Source organism: Schistocerca americana, chromosome 1, assembly GCF_021461395.2.
Source record: "Schistocerca americana isolate TAMUIC-IGC-003095 chromosome 1, iqSchAmer2.1, whole genome shotgun sequence".
Classification (NCBI taxonomy): domain Eukaryota; kingdom Metazoa; phylum Arthropoda; class Insecta; order Orthoptera; family Acrididae; genus Schistocerca; species Schistocerca americana.
Window position 1 is genome coordinate 1,255,001,596 of NC_060119.1, and position 21,934 is coordinate 1,255,023,529.

Genomic DNA, 21,934 nt, shown 5'->3' on the forward strand with positions numbered 1-21,934 from the left:
AATGACGTGACTTATTATCACTGGGCGGATGATGTCTTTTTGTGTGACATTTTTGATAAAGAAAAACTGTATCACGGTACAACTACATAGAAGCAGACTGTCCTACACTAACACACGATGTTTACATAGAAGCTGGCTACACGCTAGCTGCGAAACTGGGAACAGCTTATGTTGTTGTGCTGTAATTGGTTCCTCATTTGTTCGTCAACCCCACTGCTAACTTAAGGCATTTCTGAAGGGAATTTTCTGAAGGGAACTCAGAGTACCCTGTTTCAGCAGGCCATGTATACTATAAAACTAACCATCAAAACTATCTTTCATCTAACATTACAGAAAAACACTAATAATAATAATAATAATAGCTGATAAGAATAAAAGGCGAGAGAGGAAATAAAAAGCTAATACACAAGAGAAGAAGGAAAGAAAGAATTGGTCATTATTACACAAGTATGTGGAGACAGCAACAAGTACTGTAGTTTTCTGAGTTGTGTGTGCATTAGTCTTACTAAATAAGATAAACTGTTATAAAGCAAATGGGTCTGTCTTAAGTAACAGTAATGGCTACAGTACTACGTCCAGTTTCCTTTTCACTTTAGATTTCAGAGCTTTGTGGATACGAAAGCTTTTTGATGCTACTGGAGTTTTTCCCATCACCGTCTGTCTGCATGCATGCATGCATTAAAGCCACCTAGACTCAACAGATACATCTTAGACAAAATTCTCACACACTATGAGGGAAGGGGCCACTGTGCTCAGAGGAAGGAAATCCTTTCTGGTTAGGAGGCTGAACCTCCAATTCAGGGCTGCCAACCAACCAATTCACTTTTTGCCTCTAGAGACCTTTGTATGAGAGCTAGGCAGTCTCTTCTCTTTTCTGTATGTTGCTCGGCCAATGGCCTTTCCGCAGTGGTAACACCGGTTCCCTCAGCCCTTGTAAGACAAACTGAGGAGCTACTTGATTGAGAAGTAGCAGCTCCGGTCTTGGAAACTGACATACAGCCAGGAGAGTGGTGTGCTGACCACATGCCCCTCCATGTCCGCATCCAGTGACGCCTGTGGGCTGAGGATGACACGGCGGCCGGTCGGTACCGTTTGGACGTTCAAGGCCTGTTCAGGCGTAATTTAGTTTAAGTATGTTGCTCAGTGTCCCTCTGCTATGTTTGTTCCAGTGTTGGATTTAAGACATACACAGACTCTGTCTTAATTTCTGTGGATAGACAGAAATAACATTTTCTTCACATATGAAGTTCTCTAACAAGTACTACAGCATAATGTCATGAATATATAATACTGTCAAAACTGGGCTTAAGTATGAAACTAATTATACTGCAGTAAACAACATACTCAAGTAACATGTGATCATTCAATGTCTTCTTGCCCATAATATCTTGGCTACAAAGGAAATGGGGGAAATGAGGGTGTAGAAGAGAAGTTTTAGGGTAGAGTACATGGTGTGTGTGTGTGTGTGTGTGTGTGTGTGTGTGTGTGTGTGTGTGTTAGTCTCATTAAATAAGATAAACTGTTGTAAAACAAGTGGGTCTGCACAACATGTTATGAAAATCATGACTTTGAGTTCCACACTGGTAAACTGATTTTGAATTGTGATTCTTTTCGAGTATGTATCTGGGGCATTGACAATTACTCTTGCAGTACTTTTTTCTTCTTTAGGGCCAGCAGCAAAACATATGTCTGATAGTGACGTGATTATTACAGCAGATGCACCAAGTAACTGTTTATAATCAGCAATCTTTATTCATGACAGACTATTTCATCTTTATTGCCATTTTCAGGTACCTGTGATTACAATATTGGTGAGAACATGTGAATATGAATGTCATTTATATTAAAGTAGCTGTATTGTACTCACATCTAGATTGATGTGATGTCCATATTACATCTTACTGGAATGTCTTACAACTGTCACTGTTTTAATAAAATGGTAAATGATGTCAATATGTTCAAAATAAAATGTTAATTGCGATGTGACAGTTTGTCAGTTCCACTCTTACGGAGCTATATGTTTAGAAAGATTATGCAGATGAACGGCAATATTAAAACCAAAGTTTTCTTAAGATTGTCTTTGGGTGTTGTATATGTTACTTCAGATTTATCCATTTTCGTGTTCTAAAAGTTCAATCAAGTTTTTGAGGTAGTACTTGTGTCTAAATTATGTACGTTCATTTAATATTTGATATTTTCTCATGTACTCAGAGTGCATTTTCGGTTGTATCAGCTGTGTGATTTTGATTTTTCAAGTGTAGAAAGAAGCTTGACTGATTATGATTGCTCTCTCTAATGTGTTTTTTTATATCTCATGTTAAAATCTCTTCCTGTATGATGAGTGTATAAGCTATTACAGTTGCTACGTGTGATTTTATATATGCCTGGTTTACCATATTTCGATGTTCAAGTGGTGGCGGAACATAACTTTATTGGAACGTTTATTTTGTAGAATCTCCAACAGAATTAATGCACTTTTTAAAGCCACGAATATTTAAGTAGTGTTCCAAATCAGTAATGACCTGTCAATAAAATTACCTTCCGCCACCACTAGAGCATCGAAGTATGATAACTAGGCATACATACAATCATGTGTGGCAACTGAAACATTAGCCAAACAGAAAAAAATTTTAACATGAGATATAAAGAGAAATTTTGATGTGAAATGTAAAGTACAGATTCGAGAAAGTGAATGTAATCAGTCCAGCTTCTTTCTACACTTGGGAAATCAAAATCACACTGCTGATATGATCGAAAGTGCTCTCCGGATTTTGCACAGAATTCCAAATGGTGTTGCAGTGGACATTCTTGAAGAATTAGAATTCTATACATAAATGAGAAAATACCCACAGGAAATATTAAAATGAACATACAGAATTTAGACACAAGTGCTATCTTGAAAACTTTATTGGACTTTTAGAACATGAAAATTGATAAATCAGAAGTAACATATGCAACAACCAAACAAAACTTTAGTTAATAAAATAATATCAATGTTCATTTGTGCGATCTTTGTAAACATATAGCATCGTAAAGAGTGGAACTGTCAAACTACTGTCACATGATAATTAACATTTTATTTTCAAGTTATTGATATCATTTACCTTCTTATTAAAACAGTGACAGTCATAAGGCAGTGCGCTAATGATGTAATATGGATGTCACATCAGTCTAGACGTGAGTACAATACAGCTACTTTAATATAAATGATATTCACATTCATAAGTGTTATCACCAAAATTGTGATTGCAGGTACTTGAAAAAGGTGATAAAGCTGAAACAGTTTGTCGTTGATATAGATTACTTATTATAAGCAACTATTTGGGGCATCTACTGTAATAATCTCTTTCAGTAGTTGAGCTGTTGCCTTACAACCATCTTAGAGGTGAATCAGTGACTGAGTTAAGAGCATTCAGTTGTGTCTGAGAGCATTCAGCTGTGCCTGTTCATAAGCTGGTACATTAAAACTACACAATTCAAAGCTATACTGCAGAGTAAAATGTGGGTGTGTCTCTTGGATAACACAGTCAGCAGAACAGTGCCATCAAAGATAAAACTTATGCAACAAAGACAGAAACCTTGCAAGTGCAGGGTCTAGACTGATACAAGGTAGCTGCAGATCCATGATGGTATTAGTTGGATGGTAAATCATTAAAATTTGTGGAAGGCATCAGAATCTCTGACAGTGAAAGTTCCTTTGAGAATGAAGACCCGAATTAAGATGTCTCCATAAATTATTGCGATGGAAGCCTTCGTCTTGCTTGAGATCGCAGTATCTTAACTCTGTCGTAGTCCCTGGAATGGCTAGTGGAAATATAGTGTTCAGTAATCACAATAGTTTGATGTGGGTCTCCACCCTCTTCATTTCTGCATCAATTTGAACATTCTTAATGAATTCCAAGTCTTCGTTGTGTGCATCCAAGTGTTCTGCCGAGTTATTCTTCCCATTTTTTGCTCAGTATTTCAATGACAGACCCAGCTTTCTAGTTGAGAACTGTGAGTTTTGCTGTTATGTGTACACACTGCCACTTCATGTACACATATTGTGTAGAAAGTGGAAACTACGACTCTGCAGAACACCCGGAAGCACTTTATTAATCAATCAACGCCAAGAAAACCTGAGAGTTCGCATTAATTCAAGCCTTCATTTAACCACTCTGGCTCTAGAAAGGTTTTTTTTTTTTTTTTTCTAAAACAATGATTGGTTTCACATCAATGTGGTATAAATTGTATCTACAACATTATTTTACGCTGCCATAAAGCATCTCCCTGTTGTTCATGCCACTGATAAATTAAAATCTACTAGAAGCATTTGTTGAATTGATAAAAATAGGGTTTTAATTTTATCAGTGACACGAAGGATGGGGAGAAGCTTCAGGTCAGCATAAAATAATATTGTAGACATAATTTATATTACCTGAAGTTGCAACTAAATTGGTGTGAAACCGGTCATGGTTTCAATAAAAAAACATTCTACAGCCAGAGCAATGTGTTCTTCCTTCTTAAAAAATGTAGACATTTGGCTGAGTTTGCCTGCAAATCAAAATACTCATAATATGCACAGAATTAAACTCTTGGTTTACCTCTATAATTTTTTATCGCCCACACTGCCGACCATTACCAGATTAACTATTATTCTATGCCTCGGAGTGTATACTTTCAGCCTAGCCTTCTTTTTGGGCAAATTGTGCCATAAAATTCTTTTCTACCCAATTTGATTAAGTAGTTTTCCATTAGTTATCTGATCTAGCCATCTAATTTGAATCATTCTTCTACAGTACACATTTCAAAAGCCTCTGCATTGTTTATCATCCAATTTTCACTTCTGTAGAAAGCTACACTCAACACACACAGTTGTAGAGATGATTTCCTAACAGTTCAATTTATATAGCTTTACGAAAGAGATTTTCTTGCTATTGCCAGTCTGCATTTTATGTCCTCTTTACTTCTGCCACTCTCATTTTCAGCCAAAGTAGCAAAACTCATCACTCATATTAATGTCTCATTTCTTAATCCAGAGAGATGGAAAAAGGAATGCATTTTGGGAGGCAATAGTTAGCACATTGTGAGGTAGATATGTAACTGTGTGAGTTATTATGCAGTGACACTTCATGTTGGTGACTCTACTGCGCTGCAAGGGATACAGACGTCTGTGAAACTTTTATTAAATATGGCCGGGTGCTCTACCAACATGCTGCACGGAGGACAAACATTGTAGCACTACTGATCTCTGGGTAACACTCATTGTTACGATTGTGTAGTAGTGAATTGCCCTTAATGGTTTTTGGAACAAACTAAGCAACCACCTGAAATAAGATTGACAGGAATGGTGCTGACATGCTTACATTAGAAGGCATGTCAAATTTAGTTGTGTTTTCTAACAAGCGTGTAAAGCCCTCTCCATTGCATTCAGGTTAACTGTCAGTAAATATTATTCATGCATTCTTCGAAGGAACATACCTGGTGTCCAGACTGACTCGAAGGTGCTCAACCAGCACACTGCATTGCCATCGTAGCCTGTCACATTTGGTAGACAGCACCAGGTTTAGCATATCATCTGAATTTACACCCAAAATATGACATGAACAGCTATATCAATGAGACAGACACAAAACGAAACGTGGCAGTGCAAACATAGTACAGAGTGGCAATAACAAGTCAGCATGTATTGTGTTGTGTGCTTGACTACAGTTCTTGGCGACCCAAAACAATGAAGGCCGGTCCAGAATTGTTTGTCATCTTGTGACTTGTCGATTCTGTTACTACTGTCAGCTATCTCGCCAAGTGTCTCCCTGGAGAGGGCGATTAATAGTTGCCGTCCCTTCCCTCCATATCTATCAGACTGAGTTGACTTCTGTGTTTCACGTTCATTTTTATTTAGATTAAAATGAATGAAGATAGATAGTAAAACCTACTGCTCTAAAGCCCTCAATGTGTGACCAGTTTGCATTTAATTATTGTAATTTTTAATTATTGTAGAATGTACTAAACAAATTTTTGTAGCTACTGTGTTGAGAGTTGTCCCAATTTTATTTTTTAGCTGGGAAGCACACTGGTAAAGAGAAGAATCCCTTCAAGAAAACACCATCTGGAGGTAATTTATGATTTCATTGTATAAAGGTATAGGGGTCATATTGCCTATATTAATTGTTTAAGCTAGTCAAGTGGTACAATACCTGGATGCCATTTTATGTAATAAATGGTAATTTTCATGTCATAAAATTGATTTCACATTTCATAGAGCTTACTACTATACTTATTTTATTATGAACTGTGATAGCTGATAGCTCTTATTTACACTTGCAATGGTTTAATCCTGCACAGTTTGTTGGCTGTGTAATTGTTTAGGTACTAATGAAGAGTATATTTTGTAGGAGAAATTTTTGAAGGTTGTATTTTAAATACTTTAACTTTCTTGGAACTGTGATTTGTGTATTCAGCATCACATTTTGTTGCTTTACATTTCGTAAATTTGATGCGCGGTATCCCTGTGACACGGTGTAACGATATTGACAGTGAACTTTAGTCTTTCATTGACACATCTCGTTTAACAGCTGCCGTTTGCAATAGATGAGTAACTATATTGTAGCAACTACTAACCTGCGCACTGCAGGTAAAGTGCATGAAAGGTTATGTGTTCTCTTGATAATAATTTATCAGTGACTGAAGAACTATGTTGCCACTAGGCACAGACATACTCTCTCAGTATATTCTACTTAAGTGCTACATTTGTATAAAGGTTTTGTTATTTTTCATTGTTTTGTAAAAATTAGTGTGCTCAGACTTTTTTTCATTTCATATGGGTTTTGAAGTGAGTTCTGTGACTTGCCATTGCTCTGCCACTGTTGTGATAGGCCTATTTCAAAGGTTCCTCTTTGTAGTATTTGTACCATATTTTTACTTGTGCTGACATTTTCAGTGGGAGTTTCACAAGTTGTCATTGAGCAGTAACTTTATCTTATATGCTACAGTTACTGATGAGATCAAAGTGATGTGTGTACATTATTTGGTGGACTGTAAGCCTTGTATGAGGATTATTTGACTTGTATCTACTTACAAGCCTTGTGCATGACAATGAAAATAATGATAATAAAATTAAATCTTTTCTATTTGTATCACTGGTCTGGATGATTTGTTCCTATGGTATATTGTGAGTCAGTGCTTCCATAGATACATTTGTATTTTTTTAATATCTTGGTTATATAGCACAGCAGTCTAAATTTGTTGTCACATGGTCTCTGTCACATGAAAGAAATTGTTTAAGTAACAACAGCTGTTGTAAAAGTAAATACAATAAGCACTGCATATAATGACGACTGTAAGTGATGCAGTTGGTATTAAAGCAGTGGGTAGCTTATGATGAGAGCCATGTTTTATTCTTAAATTACTTTATGAGGATAGGTTGTTATGTGACCTGCATACCTGATGAATACAACACGTTTACCCAATTCACAAATGCTCTGATAAAAAGTGTGAATGATGTGCTGAATCATTGAAAATACTGATGTTAGTGGTTTAGAAATGGTTTTAGGGGTGTTATCTTAAACCCACTTTGCTGATGCAGAAGTTACTATGTTTGGGTTTGGTCAACCATCTGTATTAACAGTTACCATTTACATTTTTAGCACTAAAGCTGTGTAGTTAATCATATATTTGTGATTCAAATGCCACCATACCAAGTACTACACCTTTAGTAAGTACACGCCATTTCACTCCTAACTGCCACATATGTAGGTAGATTGTTTATCAAGTTTCATATTTCAATAGAAAGCAAGAAAAAAATAAGGAGATTACATTAAAGCTGCATGTGATGTGCTAAGTAAGTTAGCAGCTAATACTGCTAGTCCATTAAGCTTTCAAAAATTAAAATGTTCTTCCTGTGTAAATCTTGATTATTTTGACCTTTTCTCAATTGCGAGAAAGTTACGGTTTTTTTCCCACTGTGATTAATTCTATAATTTTTTGTATTTTGTGTGTTTGTAAATTAGATGTAGCTAATTTCTAGTGAAATATTTGTCAAAGTGTTTTTTTTTTTTTTTTTTTTTTTTTTTTTTTATTATTATTAGGCTTATCTTTGCCAATACTGATGCTTTGGAGGTGTCACAAAAATGTATTTTAAAATTTGTCCTCCATCACTTCATTAACATTTCAGGTTCTCTCTGCATTCCCTCTTAAGAAACAAAACTACTTAATATGTGCAGTAAACATTAGCTCTATTCATATTTGTGACACATCTTAAATTGAGGAAGATTCAGCAGTGATAATACATTATATTATATACTAAAAGTAATAAGATTATTGTTACTGTCACAGAAATTTTGTTTTGTGGAACTGTAGAATTTCTCTTAAATTGCATCAGTGGGTCTCTGATTTTTCAATGGGAAAGGACCAAACAGGGAGAAAGTGCTCAAGAAATCAATCCTTTGGAATTGGTATGTGAGTTAAAAACTTTGATAAGTGCTGCAAACAGGCAAATAAGAGAAATCTGAATGGTTAGTTTGTAAGTGACCCTCCAGATATTTGTTCTTGAAATATAAAGTGTTTGCATTTAGAGTTTGCGTATTACATATCCAACATTGTCTGGTAGTAAATGGCAAAAAACAGTATGACAATAATATGGAAAGGATAGATCCCACATAGACGAGACTTTGAGTTTTAGACAGGCACAGTGAAGAAAATGGCAAAAATATTAAGTTTTTGGACAAAGTCCTTCTTCCAAAATAGAAAATGCACAGCATTTTTTTTTACTTTTTCATGTACACAGAAGCACATCTCAGACATACATGGCCACTGCCTCCAGCTCGTGATTCAGGTTTCAGTGCCCACAGACAGTGGCTGTGTGTGTGTGTGTGTGTGTGTGAGAGAGAGAGAGAGAGAGAGAGAGAGAGAGAGAGAGAGAGAGTGAGTAAATGAAAATAATGTGCGTGTGTTTTATATTTTGGAAGGAGGTCTTTGTCCATAAGTTTGATATTTTAGCAGTCTTTTTCATTGTGCTAGTATGTGACGCAGTGCTGCCTCCGTGTGATGAGTAGCAATCTGTCCTTCCCATACTGTTATTTCATCCAGGACTTACTACTATTTAAAAAAAATGACAGATTTTCTTGTCAGTAAGGAAGTAATTCTTAGATTATGAAACCTGAACACTGTAAAATAAAAAAAAGTGGAGGTATACTACCCAAATCTGCTTATGTATGTTATCATTGGGACTTTTGATAAAAGCTGTTTAATAATATACTCTTGTACCTGTTACTTAAAATTTGTTTTTCATGTGTGCCATTGAAGTTTCTAAAAGGTTCTTTATTATTGAAGATAAGTAAATTCAATGAAGTCAGTAAGTCGCAAATGCTTTTACGTAACTCTGCTAGGGGGTATCAATTGCCGTTTGTGAAGGGAAACACACACACATCCCAGTCTGTTACTTAGTGAATTTCCACATCATATCTTGCCACGTTTTTCCCATTGTTGTGAGCTTGGTTTTTTGTAGTAGTATTATTTTGTTTTCTACTCCATATCATAATGCATTTTTAGAAAGAAGAAAGTGATTGTGCGTAATGTGCACTCCTGCAGCCGTTGACATTACTAACTGACCATGTTTGGAAAATTTTGACTAACTTACAAGAATTAAAAAAAAGAAATCAGTTCATTAGGCTCTTTAAATTGTTATTTTTCTCTTGGGTTTACTCCCCAGTCTTTTCTGTTGGTGAGTATGTCTTTGCTCTTTTTTTTACCTAGATCTTCCTTTTTTTTGTATCAAGACATTGTTTATCACTCTTTTTTTATCTGCCCGACCCAAATTCTTCCACATTGTCAGGGCAGAATCAGTAAGAATATGTGAGAATTTACTTAAAACTGAACACTGTCTGTTATATCATTAAACATCTTACGTAATGAAATTTGACTAGGAATAAATGCAGTAATGTTTGAAACATAATTTGTGTGTCAAGTTTGCGGGTAAAAGCATTGATGCTGCTGACATCAGTGCATTGAGTATAGTTTTAATTATATTACTTTTATAGCAGAAAAACTGTTTTTCAGTCTAAAATAGAAATGTTGTGAATCAGTATGGCTGATTTTGTATTAAGCTGATTTTGGGGGTAATTTTTGTAGTAATTTATCTTTTATTAAATTCTGATACCTGTAGATTTATGTTTGTTGCTGACAACAGATACACACATTGTGCTGTATAAGGCAAGAGGGTTCCAATAAGTGCATGTATTTATTTTTGTAATTATTATGGCTTCCTTTTGTCATAGTGCAAGTAATACACTGATGCATAGTTATTAAATTTGTGATAATTTAATTATTAAATTTGTGATAATTGACCAACATAAAATATGAATTGTAATGTTTCACCTGTACATATGAAGCTGACAGCAGCCTGTGTAACATTTAGTAATGTTTAAGGGCATGATAGGTCTGTTACTACCAGGCAGAGTATTTCTGCACTTCATGGGTGATTGATAAAGGTCATTCTTGGGCATATGATCTTGCTACTTTATAATTTTGTTTTCAGTGCTTCTTATTTTCAAAAAATTGATTCTTATATTAATTGTAAATTTCAGTTCTAATGTAGTAAATAATTTGACCTGCTATTTTATTATGTTGGACGCGTTTGTTTTAGAAATGTGAGGAGCACTGGTATCATGACAGTATAGTTCATTTCACAGCTGAATTTCGGCATTTATTTACTAATAAATACAGCTCATATCGTATTGTGGTAGTAATGATAGATTGCCTGCAGCCCGTAAAGTTTGCAGATTATGTTCTGGTTTTGGCAACAACTGAGAAAAATATAACTTCTAGAAGGTGCAGAATGTTAGTAAAAGAGTATAATTAATTGTTAAATGAAGTGCAGATGACCGCTCACCATATAATGGAAGCTCTGAATAATAGGTGGGCTCATAAAAAACAGTTAAACTGGATATTTTTTGTGCTCTGAAGGAAAATGTATATTTCTAAGCTGAGATGAGATGGAGTGGCCCAGTTCTTGTCGACATGCCAATCCACTGCTCAATGGCTGTACTATGTGGTAAGTGGTTATCTTGACTCATTTCCATGTTTGTATTACTCTGAAGTTTTTCCAGTATTATTATTTTACTGGAGTATTATTTCTGTTGCTGACACAATGCTAGATATTCATTATTGCCCACACATCTTAGTAAAGAAAATTGTCCATTTGTAGTTGCATATACAGGTGGCTAAACCAATAACATTGCTGTGTATAAATAGCTGGAGGTGTCTCAGATACGTCATTTATATTACATTCTTCCAGGGATTAAAATCAAAATTTCTTTTAGTTAAAGGTATGCATGCATTGTGATTTCATTTCACATTGTTACCATTGGAATCCACAAAAAAGGAATTTAATTTTCTCAGGTGACTTATTTGAGACAGTACACATAGTTTTATATATTACATGAAAATGTTCAAATAGAACAAATGTAAATGCATTAAAACACTTTCTCCAAAAGATTAAATTTTCAAAAAGAATTGATGTGATATTGAGCCAGTCTTTTGAATGGTGAAAGTTACTGGCAATGCTCTTGAGTAAAACATAGATTGGGTGGCAGAAAAGTGATCAGTGCCTAGGAGCAGAGAGTAAGGGAGTGTGTGATGGATACGTAGATTTCCTGGTTCTGTATGTCTTTATAATTTTGATATAAACTTATTAAACATTTTTAGAGTTTTTATATTTTGAAGATTTTTTAATGGGTCTTTTTTAGTGATTTTGTAAGGTTGTAGATAATTTATGAGCTGCTTTCCATGTCCTGTATTAGGATGCATAACATTATATCTTTTGCTTCTGAAAGAAATTTTATTGACAGAGTTGTACAACTCACAACCTTTGTGTTATGTTTTGTAATTTATTGCCAGATTTAGTGTTGGATTTACAGTCATGTAAACACAAATTAAATACATTAAATTTTCCAATCTTAATGTATCAGACAAATTAAAGAAATTCATTTGTCATAATTACATGTTCACCAGGTTGTATTCAGAATGAATATTATGTTGTAAAAGACGTAATTTCTAGAACAATTACATATATATGATTATAACATGTGTGTAGTGACAGTATAGTAATTGACAGCTTATGTTTATACAAGAAGCCTTTGGTAGAGAATTTTAGTAATAAATTTAACAGTTTCATTTATTAATGATGCCTTTCTTCTGTTGATTAATATGTATCCAACTACTGAAATTTCAATACATGAATATCCCCAGTGGGATTTTCTTCAAATTCCAACTTGAAATGTAGTGTTGCATATCATCTCAGATAGGTTTTCTGTATTTCCTTGTGATTCATTTATTCCACTGTGAGAAATTTCCATGCGTGTAACAGAATGGTTTGGCACAACAGGAGAAGTTTATGCCTGTTAAGCAATAATGACCAGATTTTGCCAGTATATGGTACACCACCTCAAAGTACAACAGGCCACTATTTCCATCATACTACCTCTCCCCTTTTTTGTGTTTAGATAGACAGCCTTGGGAGTATTTTGTGATTAATGTCCCCTGCACTGATTATTTTCACTCTCCTGTTAATTTCTCATGGGCAAATGTATTAGCTTGCATCAGCTAACTCAGTGAAGACAGGTTTATTACCTTAATCATGCCAATTATTTTGCAACTTAACTTCACTAATATGAAAAAGGGCACTGAAGTCTTATTAAGTGTTCATTGCAAATAGGATACTGCATGAACACACTATTTTACCTTGGCATAATTGTTCTCTTGTTTACCTGAAACATAGGGCAAAATCCCACTCTCAGAAACTTGTCAATTCTAATGCTGTTTGCAGCAAGTTAGGTCAACAAGAAAATGATTATTTCCTTTTAGTTCTAAATGTGTGTTCTTGTAGGCAAATGGTGTGTTTTCTTCTTAAAAAGACTTGCAAATTATTTGTGAACACTTGTTGCATTTATACTGGCTACCCTTAGGAAAACTTGTGAAAGTGCTACCAGGTGTGTTATGTTGATAAATTTGATCATTCATGCCCATTAGGCCAGCTGTATTAGTAATTCAGTGTTGTTTACCAGACATTTTCATTTCCTGTGGTAAATTTTCTCTGCTACATCTACAGACGTGAACAATGGAACTTCTTTGAAAGAATATATGATTGCAGTAATTATTTGTACTAAAAAGAAATGAATAAGAATAGTGTTGCATTGGCTGAAGTATACATTATGGCAGGTTGAATGTTAGGATAATGAACTTGTCTTATTCGTGGATAGTGAATAGCCCAATAAAATAATTTTCTTTCTCTCTCTGTTTTTATATGCACTCAAATGCAAGACAAATGTTAACAAGGTTTGGAAAATGATTATTGTAAAAAGTATGGTGGTAATAACTATCTAAAACATTTTGGCAATAATAAACCCATCTGTGGATTGTTTGGCATTAGGCCCAGCAGTACTGTGTATGTTGCAGTAATAAATTACTCTTTGTCATTGTAGTACAACACTTGTGTACTGATATCAGAGACATAAAAATGGGTAAATAGAAGACAATAAAGTGTCATATTAATTTGAAGCTTGTGAATCCTGAGATATCTTGTATGCTTTAGACAAAGATCCTTTGATAATGAATACAAATTGTACAAAAGATTCTTATACCTTTTGGATTATAGTATATCCATTTTAAACTTTTTAATGTTAGCTGTTTTGGAGAGTGTGCTATTGTCATTTCCAGTCTTTTGAACCCTTCGTGATTTTATCTCCTGAATTTAATTTAGTAAAAGCAGAAAGTACAAAAACAATTCTTAAGGTACATTATAAGGTTTCAGAATTGAATCAGTTTGAAATGGAAATTCTTTAACCAATTTATTGTAGATAAAGTGTTGAAGGGTAATAGTTGTAGTAGTGGTATATGTATACATGACTGATATATTAGTTGTATGCACAAAATATGTAAAACTTTAGTTTTACTCCTTTAAGTATGCCTGGATGCAGTGTTTGTTCTTCATTACCTAAACTGGAACGTCCCTGATCAGACTGTCTGTGCTATATTACCAGCTGTTAACTCTGTTATTTTTCTGTCTGTTTGACTAACATAGTTCCAGTCAAAGATGCTTATCTTTCTCTCTAACTGACATGTAATCTTTCTCTTCATCAGATGTGCTATGTATTAAAGCAATTGCAATAAACGGCAATGCTCTAAAACTAAAATTTGTTTACTTTCTTCAATTACACTAATCTGATTAGGGGTGTTCCAGATAAAGGTGGTGGGATAACATTAATATTTAACAAAAAATTGTTGTACTAGTATTAGAAAGTTCAGTGTGACAAAGAGGTGAAATTTAAATGTCCACCTTATTTTGAAACAGCCCTAGTCAGAATATGCTCTAAACATTATTGTGACTGGAGAATGCCTATCTTGTTTTTGTCTTTTTTATTTTGGTTTATTGTTTTTTCCCCTATCCATCACTCTGATGCAAGTGTGAAAATTTATAGCAAAATCATTGATAAAATAATGATGCTTCTATTGATAATTTACTTATGAACTCTTTTTTTAAGAGAGACCTGTTGATTTTTCATACTGAATTGCTACATATAATTTCAAAGATGTGAATTCAGTAGTTGTTAGGATGGAAGTAACAAGCTGTATTGTTTGTGATTCATGATCTAATGCAGATTTTGTGGCAGAGGTACACACAAATTGCAGAAAATATGGTCCTTGTAAGCAGTGGGAGATACTGGTATGAAACAAGTTCATTTACAATATTCCTTGTGAGAAACAATTGTATAAAGAGAACAAAGGGCTAAAAAAGTGACTAAGATGAACTAGACAACAGAAAGTATAACTGAAAACCGACAGAAATCAATAAAATAGTTTACGACTCCAGAAAAAGAAAAATCAGCATGAAAAGCAAACAAAAGGAAGAGGGAGAGTAAAAATTCATCACAGTGTAGAGGAAGAATTTAGCTGTCAATAAGCACGTAAAATTGTATTCTCTTCCTCCTCCCCCCAAGGGCTGAACCCCACCCCCCACCCCCCACCTCTCTCTTTCTCTCTCTCTCTCTCTCTCTCTCTCTCTCTCTCTCTCTCTCTCTCTCTCACACACACACACACACACACACACACACACACACACACACACACACACACACACTCTCTCTCTTTGGAAGAATTCATAATGATCAGGTGATGTAATTGGTAGAAGCAAGTATTTGGTCTTATACATACTGATGTGTGACAGCTTTATAATTTTCTATGAAACCTGTTAGAACGTCGTTGTAGTTTTTTGTTTGTAGTTCATGTGGATGCTGTAAAATGGAGTGCTGTGTGGAGAAATTGGAACATTTCTATCATATTCATCTGTTTTGAGTTCAGTAGAGGGATGACAGCAGCGGAGACAGCCAGAAGCAATTGCTCCGTGTGTGGCGATAGCGCCAAATTGGACAGTGTGTGGCAAGGAAATGGTTTCCCCATTAAGGACATTAGTGACTCTACATATTCAAAACTTTAGGATTTGATCAAAATCATTCAAAAGCATTAATCGACAGTGATCCACGTCAGTGTACTAGAGAACTGGCAGATGTGATGAACTGTGATCATTCCACCATCATGCAACATTTTTGTGCCATGGGGAAGAGTCAAAAATCAGGTGTATGGGTATTGCACACTCTAAGGCAAAGTTACAAAAATCAGCAGGTGGCCGTATGTGTGTCTCTGCTTGCTTGTCTTGAATTAACTTTTGACCAAGACCAACCTTTCCTATCCTGTATCATTACTGATGATGAGAAGTAGTATTTTTATGATAACATAATGAAAAGAAAGGAATGGTTGAGCCCAGACAAAGTAGCAGCTCCGTGCACAAAGACCTGTGTGCATCCATGAAAGATAATGTTATGCATCTGGTGAAACATTGCTGGTGTGATGTACTATAAATTGCTTCCCTGAGGTGTAACCTTTGCTGATATTTAGTATCAACAACTGAGATGTCGCGCAGATACAGTCCAAGAACAGAGAAAACTGCATGAAGTGAAAGCTACTCCACAATAACACCCACCTGCATTCTGTTAGACTGACAAAAAAACACTGTGGAGGCGTTGGGTTGGGAAGCCATTGTGCACCCACGTTATTCATCAGATTTTCACCTTTTCTGCTCTCTATTGAACAGCCTTCAATGAACTTCCTTTCCAGATGAAAATGCACTCCAGACATGGCTCGAGGAGTCCTTCGCCTCAAAACCAAGATTTCTTTAGTCACGGACTTAAAAAAACTACTCCAGCATTGGCAGGCTGTTGTAAATAGTGAAGGAGAATATATTATTGATGACTAAAGCCGCTTATGTGTATCTGTTGTGTTTATTGAACTTACCAGAAAATGCTGTGAACTTGTGCACCAACACAATATTTGTTACTCTCTCGTGTTTGTATACCCTGTGTGAAGTGTGCCTGTTTTCCAAGTAATGTGGCTACTGTATTTTCAGATATTCCTTTTCTGTAATTGTCACTGCCTGTCTGAGCACCAACATAAATAAGTCTTTTATGTAATAGGTTTCAGTCACAAATTGCAAACATTTTAATGTTAAATCTACTTCTCTTTTTACTTGGACTTTCTGCTTTATATTCGTATGCTCTTTGGTCAATATAGTGTATTTGTACAGAATCTTTTAAAGAGGTTAAAAGTTTCCTTGAAAACCCTCACAGTTCCCATTTTCAGGCAAGGTGTTGTCATAATAGTGCAACAGATTCATCAGCAGAAGATTTGAATCTGTCTAGAGTACAGTGAACCGAATTTTTGTTCCCAACAAAGGATATCAAGGTTCACTTGGTTCAAACCTTTTTGCACTTTCAATAAGAAAATAAGATGCAATAAAAACGTTCATTTCAGATATGTTCATGTTACTCCACTTGATTATTCTGGAGTTTGTCTTCACCTCTTCGGGAATGGGTTATTGATAAAAACAACTATTTGTTTGCTGTCATTGTTCTGGAGGTTTCTGTATTAACAAGAAGTTTAAAGGAACACAGACAGCTATAATCTGAATAAACCTGAGCTCTCAGACCTGGTGTAGATTTATCATATGTATATTTCTTTGATTTTTATTTACAAGTTTCTATTTAATTTGCGATTTGCGTGTTGATTGTTTTTTATTCATCTGAGGACGTTGAACACTGAATGGCTGTAACGTGTGATGTATGCTTTCTTGGTGTTGCAGGCACTGCAGTAGTAATTAGACAATGAGGACTCTGTATCAGCATGCGTCATAAACTTTTGCATTTCTTCTTTCTCTCAGTAAATACAGAGGATCTTCATTGACACTTACATTATCTTGTCAGAGGTCAGGCCCATTTTACTCATCACAGTTGTTAATAAATTCATAGTGTTAACACATTCGAATAATGGGTGAATGCTGTCTTACAGGAAAGCATGAAATTTAAGCATTAACAGAAACTTCAAGATAAAACTGATAATTAAGTGTGTGCTGTATGCCGTTGGCTTAGAGCAAACAATAAAGTATGAAGTAAGTCTGCCGTGGCATTGCAATCAAATGGACCTTGTATACTACCACATCCGAGTCTCAAAATGTCTGCAGCTGTAAACTGCACTATAGGGATGGCAACAAGGACCGCACCGAGAAGTTTGAATCGATTATGTGAGCTTGTTGCAGGCCAATAACACAGCCCCATCAATCAGTCATTTTATTGAAACTGTGGCTTAGGCAATGAAAAATGTCATAAAAGTTAAGATGCGTGTAAACTAAGTTGACCCTAAGCGTAGTGGCTGATGGAAGTGACTGTAAAGGCATTACCCATCTACAGTTGCTTTCATCAGCCACTGTGCCAAGTGACAGTTTAGTTTGGATAGACAGTATTTGTTTTTATTTATTTAGTTTGTTCTTTTATTGCTGTCATTTAGGAAACTAGTAATTATCAGAAGTGTCCAGTAAGCAGTGTTAATGTGTTTGTGATGAATCTGTAGATTTTTATTTGCAAATAAGACAATTTGTAATTTTGATTACTTAGAATTTTTTGTAAAAGAAGAAGTGTGTGCTGAAGAAGCCTCTTTAAGTTTTCTGGTATTCAAGGTTGACATACAATCTGTAAATACAGTATGTTGGTTGCGGTTAGTGTCTCCCCCACCCTCTTTTACTCATTGTTACGTGAAATAATTTGTGTGGTGTATTTATCTGACACAACTTTGAAATATAGAAAGGTCTTGATCGCACAGTTCTTTATCAAGTGTTCCATGTTTCAAAAATTCATCACCAGGCTGAAGCTTTGGAATTGAGTGTACAAGAAAATTAACGGTAGCAGACATGTACATAAGTACGCATCTAAGTATTCCAATACACAGAAATTTCTTTCAGTGTCGTACATACAATAAAATCAAATTTTAGTACTAGGCTCACGGAACTGAACACACAGGCTGAATACAATACAAATATCATCTCATGTAGGCATACTTGACAGTGCCATTGTCTATTTGAATAGAACTGTGCCAAACTGTGTGGCGATTAAGCTATCAAAGAGTTGAATGAAGGTCACTAGGTGGCACTAGCATTAACCGTAGAAGGCAAGCGAGGGAGTAACTTTGCAAACTTCTGTGCATTGCGATTAAGTATATGTCAGAACCTCGTAAAACATGAGAAAAATACATTTATACTAATTTTATGGAAGAGAAAATCAAATACTAACAGCATGATATGTGCATCGTTAGGCAACGTCGTGAACAATGTTACAGAGATAGTCTTTAGTCAGTTGTAAGAAAAGAAGACAATTGCAACCAATAATATGGGTAATAAAATATAAGTAGTGAAGGAATAAGTTTACAACCATCATTAAATAAAATCCCCTTTTATTGTATAATAGTTCTTTTTATTTCAGGTTGTTGCCCTAATCTGAGATCACCTGAATGATTCTATTGTGTTATGTATTACATGTTTGTCTATTGTAGTATGAATACGTTTGGTGTTACTTACGTAAAGTTTTATTTAGTGATGATTGTAAACTTATTCCTTCACAACATATATTCTACTATCTATATCGGTTTTATGTTTATATTGTACCACACCAGTTACGGTTGCAATTGTCTTTTTGATTATTGACTAAGGGTTCTCTCTGTAATGCTGTTCGTGACAACACACATTTCATGCTGTTAGTATATGAGTTTCTCTCCCATAAAAGTAGCATAAATGTATTTTTGTCAAGTTGTTTTACTAGGTTCTGACATGTACGAAATCACAGTGCATAAAAGTATGTGAAGTTACTCTTAGACTTTCCATCTGTGGTTAATGCTAGCAGCACCTACTGGCCTTTGTTAACCTCTTTCATTGCTTGATCGACTCTCCGAATAGACGATGACACTGTCAAGTATGCCCCCATGAGATGAGATTTGTATTGTATTCAGTCTATGTGCTCAGTTCCTTGAGCTTTATACTAAAATTTGTTTTTAATGTAAGTATAATACTAATTGAAATTTCTGTGTATTGGAATACTTACATGCATACTTGTGTACAGATTTACTATTTTAAATATTGTTGTACACTTCATTCCACAGCTTCTGTTTAATGATGAAATTTTGAAACATGTAATGCTTAATACAGAACTGTGCAATCAAGATATTTCTGTACATCAAAGTTGTGCCAAATCTGAACGGTCACCTGCCTCTACCATGAATATATTTCTCCATCAAGTAATGGTATTTATTTGAGTTTGAAATAGAAACCAGTTCAGCATTAACCAGAAAAGGCATCAGAGTAGTTTATAGTAATCCACATGTTGATTTTGATTTATATTGAACTCATTTTCATTATTCTTGGATGTGAGAGCTTGGTGCATTGTGCCATCTTGGCACATTTGTTACTGTGGGACTATCTGAGGCTGTAGTGGTAAAGTATAAAGTAATGGGATAACCACTTCCAGTCTGAGAATTTTGATGACATAGATGCTGAAACATAGCAAAATAATGTAGATGGACAGAAGAGGTGATGTTGTAGCAAAATCATTCCCGCCATCACAAGAGTCCTGTTAAAAATTGAAAACCCCATTGTGTAATGAAATTTCTGTCTGTAAATGCTCACTTTACTTTTCTGTAGCCTTTGGTGGTGGCTCTCTGCCAAAGATTCTGTTATCTTACCAAACTCACCAACTCTTTCTTTTGTGTACACTGACATAGTCTTTGGAAGTATCGCACTGCTCACCGTGTGATATTCTCCAGTCTTGTAGTCCCTAGGCAGAATGCATGACCTTTACTCCATCTCCTGCCTATGGACTACCCAGTCCCACACCTGCTGGTAGTTGGTGTATATTGACAGCAAAGATTTCAGTCAGAAGTTAGGGCGTAAGCTTTCTCAGCTCTGTCTTGTTAGACAGGCTGGTCCAATTGCCGCCTCATTGTTCCCCATGAACACTGTCCAGTGCTTGTGTAATTGCAGGTCGGTGGCTAACACTGCTCATTTTTGCTGGATGTGTGCTTGTCAAAAGAGTAATATTTTATGCTGTATTTTCTGTGGATGGCACTGATGAGATTGACTGCTGACAGGCAAATGACTGTGACAATAAGCTGTTTAGTGCAGTAAATGGTACAATTGAGACTGAACTAACTGGAAATAAACAAAGAAATATTTTTTATTAATTGCACTTGTTTATCTGTGCACTTTATTGTAGTAAAGCTGTGAGGATGAGTCTTGAGTCACACTTGCGTAGCTCAATCCGTATTCAGTTTTCCACAATTTCTGTAAATCACTTAAGGCAGATAATAGGATGATTTCTTTGGGTAGCACACAATAGATCTCAGACTGGGCCTCGGTCTCTAATGACCTCATTGTAGATGTGTCTTTAAACCCTAATCCTCATTTCTTTGATTTTGTTTCCCACTACCTGTGTCAGTGGTAGCTTTCATTATCCCTTAAATTAAGTTTTGCATTTCATTCTTACAAGATAATAATTATGCATTACATTTCTTGCACAAGGAAACCACATCTCTCTCTTGCTGTCAGCAAATTCTCTTTCCTCCTTCCACTTCTCCCACCTCTGCGTGTTTAGAAAATTGGGTGGAGGGACACCTTATTTTGGTTACTTGAAATGCATTTAATATCTTTGTATGTTCATGTTCATCTGTTATAGGCAAATCGTAAGGTGAGTGTGACCTTCAGGTCATGTATGTACAAGTGCAATACCATGTCCACATGTTTTACGTTTGGGCCATGTATTGTCTGTTGCTGGCTTGTGACATAAGCTTGGACTGCAGTATTAATACACCACATGGTAAATTGCAGCTTCTTTCCTAATGTAGCCAATTTTGAAACAATTTCATTTCATCTACATGTAAGTACGTATTATTTCATTAGACATCCTTCCAAGCGCGAAATACCATCTCCGTACAAGTATGTAGACACTCACACGATGTGTGATGTGCGTTTACTACTGCACTGTGCACCCAGAATATCTTGTGTGAATCAGTTGTATGTCTGGGCAAAGGTATAATACAATAGTGTGTATACTACAGAACACATTCTGCAACAGGATGCATTAACAAAGATATAGCAATTCCGACAGATGTAATGTATTCAAAGGGAGAAGCTGTTGCTGTAGCAACCACAGCTTTGGTATACAGCTTTGGCATGGGGAGAATAGGACTGCTGTAACTCAAAACAGAAAGAAATATTTTAAAACAGTTCACATGATTTTAAGACCATGTATTTCCTACTGTATTTAGCTTTAACTCTGCAGACCTGACTGTTCATTGTGTTTGTAAGTTGCAGTTTTGTCCATACTTATAGGTCTTTTCATCTTACTATTGTTCAAAATTTTTTTGCAATAGAATTGTTGTGTAACATTTGCTCGATGCTCAGTCTGTGTAACAATACAGTAGAAATTAGAGGACAAAGTGCTAATTTCTCCCATAGAGAAATCTTATATGATTTCAAAGTTTTTAAAAGTTTCTACTAAAGAACTGACGAGGTCCAAACAGTGAGAGTATT

The 21,934-nt window shown here is 35.4% G+C and overlaps 1 protein-coding gene across 1 annotated transcript in view; it reads left to right on the forward strand.

Moving 5' to 3' along the window:
• The window catches only part of LOC124620131, a 250,344-nt gene that overhangs the window by 177,092 nt on the left and 51,318 nt on the right, over positions 1-21,934 (forward strand). The window contains exon 14 of the mRNA XM_047146805.1: positions 6,041-6,094. Within this exon, the coding sequence (XP_047002761.1) occupies positions 6,041-6,094 (54 nt within the window). The remainder of the gene's footprint in view (positions 1-6,040; positions 6,095-21,934) is intronic.